Below are 21682 nucleotides of genomic sequence, written 5' to 3'. Positions count from 1 at the left end.
TGTTTAATTAAACAATGGCAGAGCTACAATTTGAACTCAAGGCTATGTAGCAGTGATGCAGGATAGGATAGTATTAAGTCAGAATTTAAATGGGGTGAAAAAGAAGCCAGACTGCATAGAAATAGTACCTACTGAAATAATCAATGTGCTCACTGTTCCGTGCCTGGTCCTTGAAAATGTTAATCCCTTTGTCCAGCATTTGGGAGCACCTCTAGCAGGACTCCAGATGCTCCACTTCGGTACACAGGTATATCTCTGCAAGATAGGATGGAATTGCTGGTGATGTCTACTTTTGCCAATATTTTATACTTTTTCTAAATTAGATGTCTTTTACTCATGTAATTAAAACATGAAAAACAAAAATTTCAAACACCAACCTAAAAAAAAATATGGGATTTATTAGGAAAAAAGCTAACCAGTGGAAAGGGATGAAGACTGAGAAAGAAGGCGCACACGTGTGTATGTTGTATGTGTGCATGTGTGTACTGTGACTCCGTGGACTGTATCTTTAAACAGCATACTGAACAACCTATCAGAGATTCCTATTCAGCCTGGATGGAGGTATTGAGTACTTAAGGAGAAGATGAAGGAGCTTAGCCTGCAGTAGCTATGAGAATGAGCAAGTCTTCGACTAAGCTCTAAACCTACTCAGCAGGAAGATGCTCAATAATGAAAGAGAACCTGTTAGTAAAAAAAGCATCCCCCATCATTATTGTCACCCCAGTGCGGTAGGTGTAGCCCACTGGAACTTTTATGCAAATTCCTCTTTAGTGATAATTGGCTACGAACCTAAAGTGGCCCCATTTTTAAGTAGGGAAGGAAAATAACAGTCCCCAGCAATGATGCAGTGAAGGATAGTAGTAAGTCAGAATTTAAATGGGGAGAAAAAGCAGGACTGCATAGAAATAGTACCCATTGAAATAATCAGTGTGTTCATTGTTCCATGCCTGGTCCTTACTGTCAGGCATCTAGCATTTGGGAGCACCTCCATCAGGTCTCCAGATACTCCACTCAGGTAGACAAATGTTGGCAAGAAGTTGTGGCAAGGAGAATGCCAATGAAAATAGAATTATTAGTGAAACTGTTGCTTTACTTTTGCTTTCAAAGATATCCATAACTGACATTCGAGAGTCCCATTTTTTTAAATTAAAGACTAATGTTTTCTCAGCTAGTGTTCTTAAAAGCCCTTCTACTTGATTGCCTCTCTGGGGATTTAATACTTCACTTTTTGACATGTCTTTATTTATAGTTTTGATGGTATATATGTGAAAGGTAAACTCTAACAATTATTTACTGATGGTGTTTCTAATTTTGCTCTTGCATGAGTCAAGCAAATACAGGGTTTTATGAAGTTCTTTTAGAACTATAGAATTAATAAATTATCTCATGTGGCAAATATTCTCTCCAGTAGTTTGTGTGGATAGCATCTTACTGTGGCTACATTTTGGTGACACAAGGCATGATTAAGAAGAATAAGCATTAACTACATAATGGTATACCAGTTTGACTTGTTCCTTCTTACCTGGAAGTAGGTAACATAAAAAACGATTATTTGGGTATTGTTAGACTAAAATGACATGTTATGAATGTACATTCATCATATGGACATCATATGTCCATCTTCTTGGACAGGGACACTATGCATTTTACATTTCACATCATTCTGTGAGACACAAAACAATCTTTAAAATATATGGGGAAAATGAAATATGTTAAAGTGTAGTTGATATATCACTTCTGTTTGCTTTTGCCAAAAAACCCTACAAGTCTTTGATTGCTTTCATAAGCTGTGTGTGCCTCTACTTTTTCTATATATAATTCAGGAAAAGGGAAGAATAATCATGTCAAAGAAAGGATTCCAAAAAAGGTTGCCCCTCTCCTTATTACCTTTATGATTTTTGTTTCATTAATAGTTATTGTTTCCTTTATATTCACAGTCAGTTTAGAAGAAACATTAAAGAAACATGAGCAATAATAGGGCCAGTGCACACTCCTTTTGCTGGTTGTAAATCATAAAATATCTGGTTGTAAATCATAAAATATCTGGCAAACAAAGGGTTAATTTTAAAAATCAGTCTGTTATTAGGATTTTCTGATTTTGAAACTTTTGAAAGGTCAAACATACAAATATCTTACTTGTCAGTCAGAACCTTTTCTTAATAGGTAGTCTTTGCTTAATCAAATAATAAATGAGTTTGATTGCAGTTTAGTAAATGTGTTACTTGATATTGTGGACTCTTTCATCAGATTTCACTTGAATCAAGAAAGGTAACACCTGTGGGTAGGTTCACAAAAGCTGCTTTTGTTAAACGGACACCCGCAGGCCATGAGGCAATTACATTTGTTGCTTGTGCTATAAAGGAGGCACTTAACTAGACCTCAGTAAGTATATAGCTGAGAACTAGAGGCTTGATTCTTTTGTCGGGCCCTGAGATTAGGTTTTATCATAGCTCAGGAAGTAAACCTCTGACGTAGAAAAGAAAACCAAGAATGAGTTAGGTTCTTTCAGTGCTTTAAAATTTAGCCTACAGCTAGCTGTATCTGAGATCCTGGGGAAATTCAAATTTGTGCGAAAGTAAAAAAATTTTAGGTGGCATTCATTGTAAACATATATTCAAATATTTTTATTCAGTCTCATGCATTCATTCAAGTTGGTGTATTTCCAAAAGTCAAAGAGGAAAAGTAATCTAACTATTTAAAAATGTTTTGGCTATGAAAAATAATAAAGACATGGAATTAGAGCTTTCCATCTTTGGCCATTTGCAAAATATTCATTATAAATGTGTTTGAGTTCTTTTCTACTTATTTGGAAAGTTATAAGAGGTTTTTGAAAAGTACGTTTAAAAAATATATTTTAAACTATTTTAACTGTAATACTTTATTATAATAATATTGCTATTAAACTTTTTTTCTCTTACCTGGTTTGAATTTTGAATTCAGTGATAACCAGTAGGCTAAGCCAACAGACAATAACTGCGTTTTGAGGCAGAAAGGAAATTTTGTTCTGTTCCTTGCCTCAGTCCGTACCGAGGTCAGGTTTTGAATTTTGGAGCCATACCAAAAATGTGTTGTACTTTGATTGTTTAAATAGATGAGTTCTTAGCTAGACTAATGTTTTAGTTATCCAGCGATCTGGTGACCATACTGCTAATTGCAGTCATTTACTTGCATTATACAAAGGAGCAGAGCCTACTATATGAATTGGAAGTTAGGTCCACACTCCCAAAGACAAAAAAATTTTTTAAATTTTTTGAAAAGTTCTTCCTGACTTGCATCATGATGGGAGAATGTTCTGTTTTTAAAAAGTGCAAGTATTACTTTGCTGTACACCTGAAAGTAACATTGCAAATCAATTATACCTCAGTGAAAAAAAATTTTTTAATTAAAAAAAAAAGGTAAAAAAGTAAAAGTATTACTGAAAGGGCTAGGCATATTAAGATACCCAAATATATACATTTAATTTTTTAAGTAATACATTCTAGTCACATAAGTAAATTTTAAAATACATAAAACAAAATTTTGTGGTTTTTAAAGAAATACTTATATATAAATAAGCCCTGTACTTGTATATTTACTGACTATATTCATGTAAATCCACTATTAGTTTGTTTAACTAGCTGTTTACTATTATATAAATAAACTCAAATTTATTTAACCTCTTATTTAGCCTACTGAGGAATATTTATACCTGTTGCCAATTTTGAGATGCATGCAATAAATACCATAGTGAGCTTCCTTGCTTGTACACAATTGCGTGCTGAGTTTGGCAGATCTTTTCTAGAGATTTCAATAGGGAAAAGATAAAACAAATGCACACAGGGGATGCCACTAAGTGGGGTGCAAGGTAGAGATGCCAAAAGCACACTTTACATACATTAGTATTTTTAGTTCTCACCAAAAGGATTCTCTTCATACTGTTTTGAGGTACGCTAGAAAAATAAGACTTTAAAAATTGGATAATTTGAACGTTTGGCAATTATGGAGTAACTGGTGCTAAACTTGCCCTCCTGCTATAAAGAAGTAGAAAACTGGACAAAATACATGAAACAGTTATTTTCAGATAATGCGCAGCAGGCAGTACAAGATCCGTGAGAGAAGGAAACAAACCCGGCAAGCCTTATACTTTCCCCAACTTCTGCCTTAGGGCAGTTTTCTGAAGGTACGAGGAGGGAAAATTCAAACCAAACACTGTAGGTTTGCTGCGTTGAAGAGACAGAGATTAGGATAGAGGGAAGTTTAAGTGGTTGGAATTTATGCATCAGGCCACTGGGGAGAAAAGAGCTACAGAATATTCTCTAGAAATCTACCTAGGGATTCTCGAGGTTTCCGGACTGAACACTCTGTTGAGCCTGAAATTTAGAGACTGAGCAAAGAATAGCTAGTGGGGAGCCAAGCAATTCCCAGAGCTCACACAGGATGGAGAGCCATTTAAGTTCCGACCAGCCACAGTGGACAGATTGCATTGAATGTCCAGGGCATTCAACAGAGACTGCAGAGTGTCAAAAGCCTTATGAGTAGGGCTGGAACAGCTTTTACGGTACAGTGTGAGAGAGACCCAATTTAATAAGCTTCAAACCAAGGCTTAAAAAGAATAAGCTGATCCACAGCGAACTTAAATGCCTACCCCAAAACAAATGGACCTCCTCAACATACAACATTCTAAAGACAACAAAATCCACTCAACATTTGAATGTTCAGTTCAGTCACAAATTACTAGGTATGTGAAGAAGTAGGAAAATGTAACCCATAACCAGAAGAAAAGTCAGTTAAATAGATCCACAATTGACAGAGACAGTGGAATTAAGACTTGTGCTCTGAAACACCAATTATAAATATTTTCAAGGATCAAGAGAATGAACCTAATGAGGAAAGAAATGGTAAATATAAAAAAGAACCAAGTGGAATTTCTGAAGCTTAAGAATATATAGTCTTTACAGCAGATTGGAAACTGCAGAAGAAAAGATCCTAGACTGGGAAGAAATATTTGCAATACCTGTCGAAGGACTTGTACTCAAGGTATATGAAGGCATCTTAAAATGAGTAAGAAAAATCCATTTTAAAAATGGGTAAAATATCTTAATGGACACTTCACAAAAGATACACTAACAAGTACAAGAAAAGAAATGCTTTTCAGAGAAATGCAAATGTAAAGCCACAATGTGATACCAGTAACCTACTAGCATGGCAAAAATTTTAAAAACTGAAAATGCCAAGTTTGAGGAGGAACAGAAACGCTAGAAAAATATGTTACTTTGGGAGTGTAAAATGGTGTAATTTCTTTGGAGAAGTCTAAGGTTAAGCACACACTTGCTACCCAGAAATTCTACCCCTGTGTATTTACTGAAAAGAAATACTATACGTGAATGTTTGTAGTGTTTTATTTGTAGTAGCACAAAATTACGAACAACTCAAATATCCGTCAACAGGTTCGTGGATAAACATTGTAATTCACAGTGGAATTCCACTCAGCAGTAAAAAGGAATAATTAGTCGATGTGTACAACATGGATTAATCATTTAAAAAAAAGTGAACAAAAGCCAGACACAAAATAGTATGTACTGTGCAATCTCATTTATGTAATATTTAGGAACAGGTGAAACTAGTCTCCAGTAGCAAAACAGATCACTAGTTGCCTGGGACTGGGTATAGAGGTGGGAAGTTGACTGGAAAAGGAGGGAACTCGGTGGCATGATAGAAATGCTCTTGATTTCTATCACGATTTTGGTTGGTGGTTACATAGGGGTGCACATTTTTTAAAATGTGTCAAAATTTAAAATGTATGTGTACCTTTTCCTGTATGTAAAGTATACCTCTATAAAATTGATTTTAAAGTGTATACCCTTAACCCATAGCAAAAATAATTATGTGTTTCAAAAGTGGAGTAATTTCAAACATAATGAATTTTTTTTACTGAGAAACTGAGTAATTGAGAGGTCTGCTGAGGTGAAAGGTGACTGCTGATTATAAAAGACCCACACTTAGAGCTGTTCCCTGTTTATGGAGAAGCTCTTTTTAGATTAAAGGTGACATCAGTGATGAGGTTGTTCCCTTGATGTGTGTACTTTATATCAAGCATTGAAGTCTGAGAATGTAGAGGCTGTTCCTTTACTAAAATGGATGCATGGGTATTAGCATGCGTGGGCTTCAGATAAGTAGGAGGTAGCACATTCCATACTTGAACCTACTCTTTCTATTAAATATCAGTTGTTTTAAGGATCGATGAGTTTGTTTGAATTAAATAGACCAGAAAGCCATGTATACATACCGGTTTATGTTACTATTCTTCCCTTTTGTTCCACCTCTTGCAGTCAAGGACTTGGTATGGATAGCCTGGGCCGCACCCTCTAAAGGCTTCTGCTGATTTGTTCTGGGTCTCTCCTAGCAGATTCCTTTCTGTACTTGTTAATTTTTATTACATCAGAGATATTCATCACTTTTTTTAGCTAAACTCAGAAGAAACTTAGGTCATAATTGCCACAAAAGTGATTGTGCTTTACAAGAATTTCTGCTTACTACAGTTAATCACCAAAAAATATATGCGTTCCGCCTTTGGTTTAGGGTCAGTAAAGAATTTAGATCATAACATGATTATTGTCTGTTGGCTTTTTTTGGGATAAAACAGTAGACATACACAAAGGCCAGACAGGTAATGTTATAATCCAGGGCCCCATGTAAGGCAGACTTTATAGGGTTAAGTGTTCCAAATAACCAGGAGTATTTGGTATGGGCAGGTGATGTTGGGGAAAGCTTCATGGAGAAAGGGAGTGTGTACTGGATCAATGGGACAGGCAGAAAAAGATCTTCCTAAATTGTTAGTATGTTTATTAGGCTTTTTTTATCTTTCTTTCTTTTTTCTTGCTTTTACTGGTGTCCCTAACTTTATTATTGTATTTACTCATATATATTACCTGTTTATTTAGAACTCAGGAACACACATATTAAGAAACTATGGAAATTTAAACACAAAAGATGTTCACGTTATAGCTTCTCCCGAAGTAATACTTCAGAATACATTTAATGACTTATTTTAGCTTTTCCAAATGCACTATTCTGTTCTTCCTTTCATTTATGACCTGAGATGAACTCGTTTTTCTACTTGAGCACTGTTAGGCTTCACTGCACATAAATCTACTTATGTAGGTGGGAACTAACCTTGCTACTGGCCCTAGAACCTGTAACTAGTTCTACTAGTAAAAGTTAATGATCTTACAATGTCTGATATTCTCTCAAGAAACTTAGATTCTTTCTCTACAGAGAAATTTAGCATTTAAATGACAATAATTAACTTTTTGCTATTTCTATATAAGACATTCTAAAATAATATAATCTCTGATATAAAGTGAAATTCAAATTTTACATGCTTGTATGTAAATTTATTTTTCCAAAGATAAGTCAGGGTGATGGGGAAAGGGGGAGGAATGAACAGGCAGACCACAGAGGATTTTGGGCACAGTGAAAATACTCTGTATGATCCTATATGGACACATGCCATACATTTGTCAAAACCCATAGAATGTACATCAAGAGTGAACCCTAAGGTAAACTATAGACTTTGGGCGATAATGACTCAATGTAGGTTCACCAAGCGTAACAAATATGCTGCTCTGGGATGTCAATAATGGGGAAGGCCATGCTTGTGTGGGGACAGGAGGTATATGGGAAATCTCTGTACCTCCCTCACAATTGTGCTGTGAACCGAAAACTGCTCTAAAAAAGTCTTTTTAAAAAAGTAACTTTTGACATTTAAAAAAATTAAAATTAGGTTTCTTATTAAACCTAATAGGAATACTGTTCCTCACATAAGGTTCCCAAGTAATTAACCAGTCAAAAGAACAGTAAAAATGAATTCCTTCCCAGTAGGTCATTTTGGCCTGGTCAATATTCAAATTTCTGGGTTAATAAAAACTAAAAAAAAAACCCTACTTTTTAAAATGCAATTTTAAAGATTGTTGCCGGAGAGTAATTCTTTAAGTTTATATTGAACAGAAAATAGTGGGCAAATGTCTTGTATCACAGAGGGCATTTTTTAAAAGTAATGTGTTCTAATCTAAATATGCTATGATTGTCATTGAGTGAAAATTTAAATTTATGTTATTTACCAGTTAATACACAGGACATATAGAAGATGGGATCTTTTCATTTAGTAGAAGGTCACCATCATTAATTATACAGCTGATGATTTTATAATAGGTCCTTCCAGTTCTTGGTCATTATTGAAGTATAATGCGTTGAAGATATGGCCTGTACAAAGGCAGAACAAGGACCTTAATTAGAATTCTGACAAGCCCACTCCAATAAAATGATGAGATTATTTGTAATTGATGTCACAATCAATTACCATTTAGTTCATCATGAGCATTCTAATAGGTCTGGCCTTGGTACTGGCCCCAGGACGTTGCTGAGTGAGTGGCTGCCCTGCTTATGCTGTTATTGAGACAGGAGGGCACATTTTCAGTCAGCATCCTAATGACCTCTTTTGAAGTCTATTAAATTAATGACCCTGTCACACTGTTTTGATCTCTTATAACCTCAGTTTGGGGTTTGTGTAACAAATGAATGTTTGGGAACCATGTGGCAAAAAAGATAGGTCTTTCTAAAACTTGAAACCTTGATATTACTTACTAATATTTAGTAATTTTATTGTGCAAGAAATAACAGCAAAAATGTAAATCATAGGGTTTCAATGTATTTTATAAAAGAGAACTTTAGGACACTTCTCCCTACCTCCAAAAGGCATGATTTTTATTTATAGTATCGAGATTTCTTTCTTTTTTTAAAGAGGCTCCTTTCTTCTTTAATTCTAGGTGCCAACAGGTCACGTGTGGTTAGAAGGCGATAATCTGCAGAATTCTACAGACTCCAGGTACTACGGACCTGTCCCATATGGACTAATAAGAGGCCGTATCTTCTTTAAGGTACGTTGTTTTCTGCTTAAAACATAGGCTTTCTTTTCTGAGCTGGGAAGTAACGTTTCTTTCAAAATAAACTGTGAAATCTTCAGACTGTCAGTGGACTTCACTGTTACAATGACTACATGTTATGGACATGTTGGCCTTTCTAGCTATAAACATTATGCCTTCTCCCATTGTTTCAGGTAATTGAGAATAATTTCTTGTTTGAATAATAAAGTTCAAACTACCTTAGCTGTAGCGTAAGAATCTTGTTAATTTGAGAACTCCAAAAATTTAATTTTCTCTCATACAACTTTTCCAACCATGTTCATATCCAGGACATATATTAACATGCATCTACACAAGAGCAGTCCAGAGTCCAACTGGCTGTGATGCAGGGATACCCCAGCTAAGTACAGTGACTTTACTGTGCCTGCAGTAAACACATGATTCACAGTAAAGAACACTGGCTTTTCACTTTGTCACAAGTGGTAAGGAGGAAAATAGACATGAATACTTGGGGCTGTTGGATAATTTACAGGAGTTTTTACACTTAAGCAGATGTTATATTCAAGTACTTAGGTTTACAGGTAACTTTGAGAGGAGTCAAAGAACACATGCACAGCCCCGCACACATTTATTTACATACCACATACATATTATTTCTTAAAATGTTTGAATGTTCCAAACTTTAGAGTTTAAATACACAACACACATACAAGTTTACTTTCTACAGTCTTACTTTGATGTAGAAAATTTGTTCCTGACTGAGGAATAAAGAGAAAATGTTTAATTATATGACATAAGGAAAGGGATGGATGGGAAAAAAGGTAATACATCATGTTTAATAATTATCTTCAATCACATTTTGATTTTACAGATTTGGCCTCTGAGTGATTTTGGATTTCTACGTGACAGTCCTAATGGCCACAGATTTTCTGATGATTAGCAAGCACTTATTCTTTTGTTATGATTATTGTCTTCTGTTCAAGTGAATTTATTACTGTCACTGAAACCATGTACTTACTAATAAACTATTTGCTATTCAGTTTTATTTTTCATTGTTAAATGTAAAGAGTAAGGAACACATATTCTGCAAGCTATAGTTGTTCAAAACATGGATAAATAAGTCATCCAAATTTTATGATATAAAAATATTTTTATGGAAAAAACCTAGAACAACCTCACTTTTGAATTTTTGGTTTTATAGGTATAATGAAAAGTAATTTACTCCTCTTGAATATGCCTCATATTTTAGCTACATTTACAAGGTAGAGTAGTAACTATTCTTGTAAGTCCAAACCAACAATAAAAACCAAGAGTCTGACCTCATGAAAAGCTGCTAAGTCACATGCTTGGCTCACTCATTTGCAATTAAGGCTGAAAGTTTCAGTGATCCCATAAAGGATTTCTTAAAATTTTTTAAATGAGTTCTGACTTACTCTGTACATAAAATATTAAATATATAGAAAAATAAAATCTTTACAGTCAACTATAACCAATAACAACATGTTGTAAAAGTGCATTTTGTCATAACAGCAGTGCGATGGTCACCTTTTCTGACTCCAAGGCTATCCTTTTTACTCTTGGCACTTTGCCTTCTTATTACCTCTGAAATAACCTCATGAATACCCATACATACCCAGCCTTCATCATGGGAGAGCTAGGATCACATGTTATTCACAGAGATTCTAACTTAATTCTAATGACCTAAGAATCTGAGATAGTTTCACAAAAGATCTGTAACTTTAGCAGTTACAAATATGTTACTTCAGAAACTTAGTAACTATAGAGGAATATGATGATATTATGATCCAATAAAAGAGGAGACATGCTTGTATGAAGAAAGAAGAATTCTCATTTTGTACCAAGAAGAAAACGAACCAATAAGAAAATTCTCAGATAGGAATTCACTAAATTTATTCAAGTCCTCTTTTTTGTGATCTATAAATATAAAATTTAAATACATATAAATAGTGAAATTAACTTTCTATTAATATGGGTGGCCTTTACTTGTAGTCTTATATTTTCTCTGCAAAAAATAGAGCTGGCAAAAAAGAATCCTACTTTTTTTCTTTTTTATGAGCTTTATACATCTGCTTGATTGGACAAAGTTAGAGTGGACTCTTCTCCACGCGTCTGAATATACTAAGGATTCCACTCTGAACAATTTCAGCTATAATGAAGGAGTTCTATAATGAGTGAACATGTATCACAAGAAATTAGGGTAACTTCTTCTATTTCATCCTTTGAAACACTGTATTTTCCACCACATCGGCAACTCAGAGAAAAAGAATGATCATCTGCAAAGAAAACAAAATAATGCTTTAAACATTTACAAGTAACTACTTTGTTAACACTTTTTAAAAAATTCAGCTGTTCCACAGAAATTGCAAAATAAAAGAAAGCAGCTCAGTCAATGTATATTTAAATGAGAACTTGAAAAAATTCTTATATAGGGGCAATATTTCTAAAAATTATCTGCCAGAATATCTTTATCTACAGAGGTGATGGATTGAAGCTATGAAACAATAGGCCAGAGATCTTGTAGTGGAGAGCAGATGCTCAGAAGTGACAAATGAGGGGATAGAGCTCAGTGGTAGAGCGTATGCTTGGCATGTACGACATCCTGTGTTCAATCCCCAGTGCCGCCATTAAAGGAGAAATTTTTTCTTTAATTAAAATTTTTTTTTAAAAAGTGACCAATGAAATTTACTTGAAGTCTTCCATTTTCTTAAATTCATATAAGTTTTACCTTCTTCTGAATAACAGTTTGTCTAAAATATTACTGTGAAGGAAAAACAGCCCCACCTGTCACATCGGTAAGGAGCAGGCTTTTACCTGCCGTATATACCCTTTTACAGAAAACTGCTGACTTAACAGTTTATCAAGTTCAGTATTTGAATACTCTGTTTTGGTATCACACTATTTCAAGAATGTTGACTTGAATATATAAACATACACTATAGTTTCTGTGGAAGCTGTGTCTGTGTACCTGTTTGTTTGGTGTTTACAAATGATTTAGGAACCAAAAGGACAGTCACTGAAGTGAGATGCCCAAAGGAGGCTATATGGTGCAACATTTCACTTAGTAATGGTGGAAATTTTGTAAGTCTGTCATCTTTGGGAAGCTGAAATGCCTGTGCCTTTTAACTGAAAGAATCTCTGATCACTGGTCATTCCACTTTACTGTCATTGACAAGTGACTGTCAAAGAAAAATAATTACTTATCACATAATTTTACTACTGTCATTAAAAAGATTAGAGGTAAATAAACAGTCTCAAAAGACATGATTTCTTACAATCAAATATCTTCATTCAGTTCTCAAACTTCATTTAATACGTAGATCTCATCATATGTCATGGAAAAAAAGAAGAAAAAGAAACAAAAAAATTCAACTGCCTTGCATTTGTTCTATAATCAAGTTTGGTCTTGGAAAAATTAGCAATTAAATAAGCCAATTTTACATGTTTCTTTTATTAGTAAGGAAAACATTAATTCATTCAACCCAATCCTGCTTTTTTCATTTGTCATCACAATCTTTTTTCTCTACAAAGAAAAATAATTTAATCTTGAATTTTAAAATGCTGGCATTTTCCCTATCTGAGCCAGCATATATATGTAGTAGAGCATGCTTTCAAAGTTAAATTTATTATTGTCTAAAAATGTACATATTCTAAACATTGATTTTCTTAAGCTAAATCTCCCTCTTGTTTTTTTTGCCACCTCAGTGAACACTGAGAAACAATCTGAGATGACATGTGCTTCGTAAATGATGCAGTGGCCACCATGGACTACTATGGAGGTTTGTCATAGATGATTCCAAATGTTAATGCTCACTAAAAACTCACATCTTGTTAAATTTCTTCTTATATTATTCTCCTGTCACTTAAAGTGATATCTTCACAGAAATCATCATTTTAAATATACTGAATGAAGACAGACTATCGAAACTGTATAACAGACTAACTGTAAGGAGAAAGGCCAACTTCAAGCTCGCCATAGTTCTTCAGGTGTGCCCTTTAAGCATAATAAAATGCATCATTTCCTACTGTTCGTGGCTCAAGAAGCTGATAATCTGGCTATGTTTCTCATGTTGGATTTCATCCACTTTTCTCTAGTTCTGGATCTTCACCTCCTAAGGTTATTCTGAAAATGATCATGAAGGAATTACCCAACGATTTTTCACTTGTCCAGCTGATTGCACTTTTTATTTAATTTCATCTGCCAAGACTGCTGTTTTTGATTGCAAGGACCAATTCAAAATTGCAAATTCAACTGCAAAACCTACATGACCTACAATATTTTTTAACGTATTCCTGTAAAAATAATGCCTTCATGAAGCTATTGCTCAGTATTTTCTCTCCTAAGGATGAGGCCTATTTCCATCTTTACAATTATAAAAAATAGACACCTAAAGGACATTTGACACTTCTAAGATTAACTGTAGCTGCTTATAATTGATTCACTGGCTATAGCTGGGATGCTTCTTTATCTTCTTGGCTGACAAGTTTACTTCAGGGAGTCCCAAGGACAATAACATTTATCGTAATTCTTTATTTCATTTTGTTTATTTCCTTCAATATCTTGGCATTTTCATTTTTATCAAAAGGCCCATATATTTTTTGCCTGAACAGATGTCTGAACCACTAATCCATATTCTTAATTTAAAATAAAATATTACATTATTAATTATATTTTAAAAATTTTACTGGAAAAAATTAAAGTTAAAAAACTAGTTTTCACTAATTTTTTTTCAATTTTATTTTTTCAGACCCCTCTCATGAGGCTTGTATTTTATTTATTTTTTTTGTTAATGGAAATACTGCGGATGGAACCCTGGACCTGGTGCATGCTGAACTCGTGCTCTAGGACCAAACTATACCCTCCACCCCCACTATTTTCACATTATCGGAATTACTAGTAAACAAAATGTATTAGTCGTATCAACTACAAGAAGAATAACTAATTTGTCCAATGAGATTAAACACACACATACACTGATTTGATAAGCTGGCAATACTACATTTTCAAAAAATATTACTTAGCTGGGCAGGTCCCCCTGATAAATGACATGTTCTAATATATCCCCTTCACAAACTAGCAGGGAAACCAATGTCACTAGTTTATTCTATTTTCACAGCAGTAGCTCTTCCTGTTTACTCTGATGAAACTATCATCAACCCCTGGGAGCCCCAGGTACACAAAACCTCAAGTTTTCCAATCACTCACTGCAAATAAGGATTTCTACCCCAGAATTTCATTTGGCGGTTTAGGAGCAGAGTGGCTCATAGATAAAAACATGATTCCCCTTTTAAGTCAATATAGCTTGTGACCCAACTTCCTAAGAGCACTTAACAATGTGCAATTAAAAAATAGTCCAGCAAACTTGGTTTCAGAAAGGACAGCTGTTTATCCACACTTATTAATACATTTCTATAAACCTGTAGGGAATTTGTACCCTAGGCCGAATAATAAAGTTAAAGGCTTAAGAGTACATAAAAATTCTAGAAAATAATAAGATTTGCTTCATTTGCTCAGAGAAACATGGAAGTGTGGTATTCATGGCTTCCATTTCGAAAAAGGAACTTAATGAAGTCTAACCAGAGCAATTCACAGAACTAATTAAAAGAATGAAGAAATTAAGTTAGATGTAAGTTTTAAAATTCTACTAATAGGAAAGAGGAAAAGACATGACTTCGTGGTAGGTAAAAAGGGAGTGATTTTTCTTTTCCACCTAAGACACAAAAGGTGGGGTAAGAATCAAGCTCCAAGTAAAAGAGTAAATAATATGTATAACATTAAAAGCCCTGCCCTGACAATTTATGATTCCAGTGAAGAAACAAAAATAAATACAAATTTTAATAGGAATTCATCTCAAATGTCAACATAGGAAGGATGTAAAATTTTTTGACTTTATTTTCTCTATTACACAGATGGAGAGTAAACCAAAACTCGAAGTAGCTTAAAAAAGAAAACCTTATGAAACCTTATGTACCCAACATCTAAATAGAATAGAAAAAATAATTGGAAATGAGTCACATGGGAACATCAATAATTAAGTTTAGAATGAAACAAAAATATTCCAAACAAAAAAACCCACATACATATAGTAAGCCAAGCCATTATTTCTTTTTAGGATTTCCAAACATTCTATGAGGCTTTCTTTGATATACAAAGTTCCTAATATTTTTCCTCACTGTAATCAAGAGAGAAAAATGATTCCAACCTTCATTCCAAGACATTTCTTCAAGATATACTTGAGCATCTACTGGTCCCATGTTTCTTAGATCATCTTCTGTAAAATCATAGAATAAGATACAATTTTGACACTTAAATCATAGCCATGAAGAATGCTAAGAAGGCAACTCTAGTCTGGTCTCTACAATTCTGGTTTACTTATTTAAGAACTTAGCTTACAACTTTTGATGGCAGTTTTAATGCTATCCCAACTTGAGCTGACTAAAAAAATCTCCAACATCTTTAACAATCAAAATATATCACATTTTCCACAAATAAGCCACAAGCAAAATTGTGAAATTGATTTTGATGATTCCTTATGATCAACTGTTACAGAGGGATATTTGTGAGATAAATTGTATCTGTATCCAAGGCAGTGTGGAGTCTGTTAAAAATAACTGTATTTGAACCTTAGTTACAAGATTTTACAAGTTTTTTAACCTTATATATATATTTCAGGTTATCTCTTATTTACTTTAGAAGGGCTGTTGTGAACTGAATTATGACCTCCCCACCCCCAATTCTTATGTTGAAGCTCCAGCCCTCAATGTGACTGTATTTGGTGATAAGGCTTTTTAGGAGGTAAAGTTAAATGAAGTCACAAGAGTGGGGTCCTAATCTGATAGAACTAATGGCCTTATGAGAAGATGAGAGAGGTCTCTCTTCACTCATGCACAGAGAAAAGTATCATATGAAGACACAGCAAGAAAGAGGCCGTTTGCAAGCCAGAAAGAGAAATGACCAGGATCCATATCAACTGGCACCTTGAGCTTGGTATTTTCAGCCTCCAGAACTGTGAGAAATACATTTTTGTTGTTTAAGCCACCCAGCCTATGGAATTTTGTTACGGCAGATGGAGCAGACTAATGCAAGCATGTTCTTCCAAACAAATGAGATCAGGCTAAAAGTGCTTTAAAGAATAAAAGCTCTAACTGCATGTAAGGGGCTGTTAAGTCATCTAATTTTTAATTGTTCACAACAGAGTAATGGGTAAATTAAAGGAAGAATTATTTAAAAATATTTCAATAACCATGCAACACAACTGTACTGTAGTAATGTTCCGTTGCTGTTTTCTGGGCCAAAGTTTTCTCTACAGATGGAAACCTGGAATTCCACCTAAATTTAGTAGGAACATGATCTAGGTAGTATAAGCATGTACTCTTGCTTAAACGAATGTACTTAAAGACAAAGCAATTAAGAGAAGCACTTATCTTTGTTTTTAAAGGCATGTTATACTTCCCGCATGCTTGTTCTAGAAATCAATGCTTAAAAGAAACTACTAAATTCTAGCCCCCACCCAATGAAATTTTTCTTTAGCTGTCTCACTAGTCTCTTGTTCACTTGCTGAGAATGCTTCCCTTTGTTCTGTTGCGTGAATGCCTACAATTTAATTATATTTAATAACTGCCTGTTCAAAATATATTGGTGAGTTACACAATTTTAAAATAGATGAAAAGATTATACAATATTTTGAACTCACCATGGTTTTCTATTAGGGTATTTCAAATAATCACTTCATTTCTACTGAGTACCAACAGTCTGTTAAACTGTCCTAAAACCCAAGATAAAGACTTTGCCCAGTGGTCAGAGGTGGTTCTTCCACCTCTGCGTGCCCAGTGAATAGCCCATGCAGAGTGTATCAGTATGAGAAGTAACTTCTGAACAAAACAATTTAATTTCCAAGTATACATGGCTATAGGTTATTGGTTATTCAGTACTCCAAATTAAAAAAAAAATTCTACTTAAAAGTCATGTCACAGACGGAGAAAAAAATCTTAACCACATGTTTCAATTTCTTACTTAGAAGGCCCAAGATAGTTTGCTTGAATGTGGAAATGAAACTGTTTTAGATTTGAAGAATGGGGGTAACTGGCACTTAATGGACCCTAGTTAGGGGAGAAACAGGTATAAATAATTTACAATCAGGTTGCCTATACTCCAGGGTATCTTACGGATATCTTAATTTTGAAATCAATGAAAGCAAATCAGACACAGCAGAGGTAATGACAAAATGAATAAAGCTTCTTAATCTAACCTATCCTCGACACCTGTAACAGATAAACTGTACGAAAAGACAACCCATTCATAAATATCCATTATACCATTTTTATTTTAAAATAACTAGTGAGAAATAACTGGCAAACGTAACTGTCAAGCAAGTCCTCTTTGCATTGTTCTGCTCCTCTACTAGGAAACTACTGTTACATCTCACCCAGTTACTATTTCATGTGGAACCCTTTTTATTATTTCACCTTCTCAAAAAAGTGACTTTTACATTTTTATGATTTTTTTCTTATTTCTGTACAGGAACTTTAGAGTAGTTAACTATTTCTTAGTTGAAAGATCAGCTCAGACCATATCTCATTGTAAAAGGGAAAGAAAATAGAACACAAAAATGGTTATTAGTACTTTACCCAAGGTCAGAGTTAAAAGTATACTAAAATATTCTCCTGTTCTGTGGCTGTCTAAACATCTATATATTGGCCTGATTATTCAATAATATGTGTACACAGTTCAAGTTTTATGGGGATTCTGGTTTTAATAGCCAGTATCTGACACAAGAGAGGACACAGGCTTCCCCTGCTATTCAAAAGTAGAGCATTCCTCTGAAACCTTTTGTAAGACAAAATGGGTAAAGTGAAGGAGCAATTACCTCAAGACGCATCTTGCTAATGGATGCATAAATCAAGATAATACGCAGATGCTCACAGACACAGTTCAAAGCTATGGTGACTTGATCCTGAATGCAGTTCCTGGAGAAAGAGGTTGGCGGTGCCACTCTTGCTGCCTGGGGCTCGGGGTGCATGCTGCTCAGGGGCTCACTGCTAAACAAATGCTACACACTAATTTACGCTTTTCATCTTTTTTTTGGTAAAATTGAAAATCCTCTTCAGATTTCTTTCAATTACGCGAAAGCAGGTACTAATGTAGGTATTTCATGAAAGCAAAGTGGTGTAAAGCGATTTTTTGAAAAGTGGGGGATACCTGTACGATTCCCCCCATTATGTGAAATTTAACAGGCAAAACCATCCTGTGATGTTGGGAATGGGGAGTGAGTACTGAAGAGTCACATGGGCCTTCTGGGGTGCTGGTTAGTTCGATGGGTGTGTTTACTGTCCATCAAGCTGTATACTTAGGACTGGTGCATTTCTTTGTATGTATGATATAATTCAATAAAAAGTTCTAAGGGTAGTGTGCTGAAATTCTAATGGATTTATTTTTAAATAGAAATAAGGAAAGAAAAGTTAGGGGAAAGAAATGAAAAGCTTCATAAGAAAGTATGTATTCTTTGAAAGGACAGTAATCTAACAATTTCTGTAAAAGGCCAGGGGTTATTAAATCAGGGGGAAATTGGATCCCTGGAGAACTATATAATGAGCAGAGAGAGCACACACAAGTAAAGGTGACTCTAAATGTGGGGTGGGGGAGGGGCGTTGGGAGGAGACCACAATCTTTTGTTAAGAGGCAGGTGTCCAGGGAATGGGGCAACAGCAACTTCTCCCCTACTATGATTACAAGCAAGAAGTACAAACAAATCAATGTTTTTTTTTTCTTTTAAAATAATGATCTCTGCTTGTCCACCATTGTAGTTATAATTAGAAAACTTAATTCCTCCCTAGCCCTTAAAGTAACTGACAGGAACCCTGTAATTAGCTTTGATAATTGTCTACTCATCAGATACTGCATCTACAAAACAGATAAGTCCGTTTTCTTTTGAGTTTTACATATTATAGTTTTGCTTATTACAATGAAATATTTAACAGGTATCTGAAAATGTAAACCCCATCTCAAAGTTCTCCTTAATGTGACACTACAAAAAATGTTGAGAAAACAGAAACTGACTTAGAAAGTGATTTAATTAAAGAAACAACCAAGATTTAAATAGGTAATCTGTCACAGAATGGCAATAAAAAAAAAACAATCAAAAACAAAAAAAACAGCATTTGGAAAGAAAACACATTGCCTGGCATTCGGTGAACTCTATCTTGAGTCCAATGACACTGCATGATTCCTAATTCTTTTGATGCGAATGGGTTCAGCTTTTTCTAAGGTATCTAGGAACATTAAGGTCTGTTCACACCCTGTGCTGCACTCCCAAGCTTAGCCAAATAAGGAGACATGACAAACTTCCAGATTTACTTACATATAGAAAGCAATGTTAAAGAGAGATTCCTGAGGAATATAATGATAAAAATCAAATAATTTATGTGGTTACTTGAAAAAGAATCTTTCAACCTTTAGAAGTATAAGCCCTTCTGACCTTGTGTTCTATTGGATTTGTCTGACAACAAGAAGTGAAAGAATTCTGTGGCTCCATTGTCTCAACAGTGGGATCTAAGAAAACACTGGCAGGACTCATCAGAGAGGTTTATGAGCCTGCAATTCAAAGAGATTAAAAGGAAAATCTACGGAGATTCTTTCACACTGAAGAATAACATTAAATAACTATTAGCAGCTTGGTTCAGTAAAGCTTACTAGAGCTCTCGCTGGGTCATTCACAACTTTCTAAAAGAGGAAAGGTTTTTTTCAGCTCCATTTGGGAATCAATAAATATTTCTTACTTCTTACAAGACAATGGAATTCCAGTCTTTTAAAACTTCCTCCTAATGACAGTAAAAATTTCTAAAACAGCTCTTTGTTTGCTGCCTAAATAATTACACTTCCTAATCCCAGGAAACCTTTTCTAACTATAGCTACAATTCAAATAAATAAATAAAAATAAATAAATAACAGCAACAAAAAGCTACTGAGGAGAGGAATTTAACTTTCTTCTTTATGGATCAGATATCTAAAAGCACAATATTGGCCAAAAGATCAAGTTTATCTGCAACTCTGCCCTTACTAATCACGCTGTAGCAACATTGTGCCACTCAAGTGATCAAGTCCCCAGAATGCTCTAATTTAGCAGTTAGTCAATTATACTTATTTTTATGCCACTTAAAAATACTTTAAGAAGTTTATTTCGAACTTAAAGAAGTCATCTATGTGTGTTAAAAGCAAACAGCAGTATTTTCCTTTAGGTCTAACCTAGTATCTTGTTTTAAAACCAACTAATTTAATTTTAAACGATCATTCTTAAAAATCATTTCACTATACATAATTAAATTTCTCACATAGGAAATAACTTGAAGAAAGTCAGTTTCCTTGTCCTTAATAGTCTGTTCTTGGAACAATCTCTACTTTGGTAAGAGATTCAGAATCAGGCAACATTTAACTTGAAACCTGCCCATTAAATCATAAAGCTCTATAATCCTTTCCCAGATGAAATTAAAGAGCCACAACTGCAAGGATTTCCACACTGAAGAAAATTACAAAGTTGGAAATTAATTATGGACTTGAAGAACTAGAGCTTTTATAAGCTGAATGTAAACCCAGTGCTCATGAAAGGTACCACATGAAACCTGGAAACTGAATATCATGTTTCACTACAGAAAGGTAAAACACGGCAGCAGAAATACTCCTGGCCTCTCATTCTGACCCTCAAATATGCCTCATTCCTGACTATTTGTAACTAAAATAGTAGGTTGTACACACCTATTCAAAACTTGGCAGCCCAATACAGTGATTTAGAGTCAGAGAATGGCTTTGAGTTTCCTCTCTACCAGCTACTAGCTATGTGATCTTAGTCAAATTACTTAAACCCTCTGAGTCTCAGACTCCTCAGGAAGAGATATTAGTATCCTCCTTACAAGGTTGTTAAACAATGATTAAAAGACGATTACCACAGTTCCAGTGCTCAACAAATGGCAGCTATTTTAACTGTTATCTCATACTGTTTGTGTTGACCTGTCTATATGAGACCATAGGAAAATGACTCAACTATTGAGGGGAAGAAGGGGTAGTCTCAAGTACCACAATGTAGGAAGGTAGTAACTCTTGACCTTGTTGAGATTTGCAACAGTGTTAAGAAGTTTGATGTACTTTGTTATTGTCAGTCCCATTAAAATTGATCCATTATTATCAAAGCCATAGTACATATAATTATGTAGTCCTTCCAAAGCATCAAACAGAACTGAAAGATGGGAGCCAAATTCAAGATAATTAATTTGTGGATTAAATTCAGAGGTTAGACATAATAACAGTAGATTAGAATATCAGGGAAGACTTTGGGGGGGGGCTTGGTGGGAGGGAGAAAGGAAGACTTGAATTGGAACTTGAACAAAGAATAAGCTGCAAAGAATCAGAATGGGAGGATGTTCTGAGTAACGATAAACAGCATAAGCATATGTGTTTGGGAGTCTCTAAATGGATGGGGAAAGGATTCACATTAGGTCTGTGACTGGTGATGAGGCTGGAAAATGTATTTAGGGACAAACTTAAAAGCTTCTGTCCCATTTAAATTCCAGGTGAATGGGTAAATGTTGTGTTAGGGAGAGGGTAGTTATGTAAGCTCTTAAACAGAGGAATAAAAAAGAAAGCTAGACCAATCAAAATGTAAATGACTGTGGGGGGCAGGCCAATTAGCAGCTGTGGAAATAAATATCCTGAGTATATGTTATAATTTGGGTATGGACTACTGTGGTAGCTGTGAGAATAAAAAGATCACATA

At 34.7% G+C, this 21682-nt stretch overlaps 2 protein-coding genes across 10 annotated transcripts in view; one reads left to right on the top strand and one right to left on the bottom strand.

Annotated features, from left to right (window-relative positions):
* Positions 1-9939, top strand: part of IMMP1L (inner mitochondrial membrane peptidase subunit 1) — a 64503-nt gene extending 54564 nt beyond the window's left edge. For all 6 annotated transcript variants that reach the window (XM_015251981.3, XM_006198343.4, XM_072969722.1 and 3 more), the window contains 2 exons: positions 8805-8915; positions 9772-9939. In XM_015251981.3, the coding sequence (XP_015107467.1) occupies positions 8805-8915; positions 9772-9840 (180 nt within the window). In that variant the 3' untranslated portion in view covers positions 9841-9939. The remainder of the gene's footprint in view (positions 1-8804; positions 8916-9771) is intronic.
* Positions 9512-21682, bottom strand: part of DNAJC24 (DnaJ heat shock protein family (Hsp40) member C24) — a 48504-nt gene continuing 36333 nt past the window's right edge. For 2 of the 4 annotated variants that reach the window (XM_006198344.4, XM_072969726.1), the window contains exons 4-5: positions 15122-15190; positions 9512-11194 (exon numbers count right to left, since the gene is read on the bottom strand). In XM_006198344.4, coding sequence (XP_006198406.1) covers positions 11064-11194; positions 15122-15190 — 200 coding nt within the window. In that variant the 3' untranslated portion in view covers positions 9512-11063. Of the gene's footprint in view, positions 11195-12193; positions 12241-15121; positions 15191-21682 lie in introns of all 4 variants that reach the window. The other 2 variants (XM_072969728.1, XM_072969727.1) reach the window with 2 other exon arrangements.

This window comes from Vicugna pacos, chromosome 10 (assembly GCF_048564905.1).
Source record: "Vicugna pacos chromosome 10, VicPac4, whole genome shotgun sequence".
Lineage (NCBI taxonomy): Eukaryota > Metazoa > Chordata > Mammalia > Artiodactyla > Camelidae > Vicugna > Vicugna pacos.
Note: the sequence above shows the minus strand (reverse complement) of the source record. Positions and strands in the feature narration are given on the sequence as shown.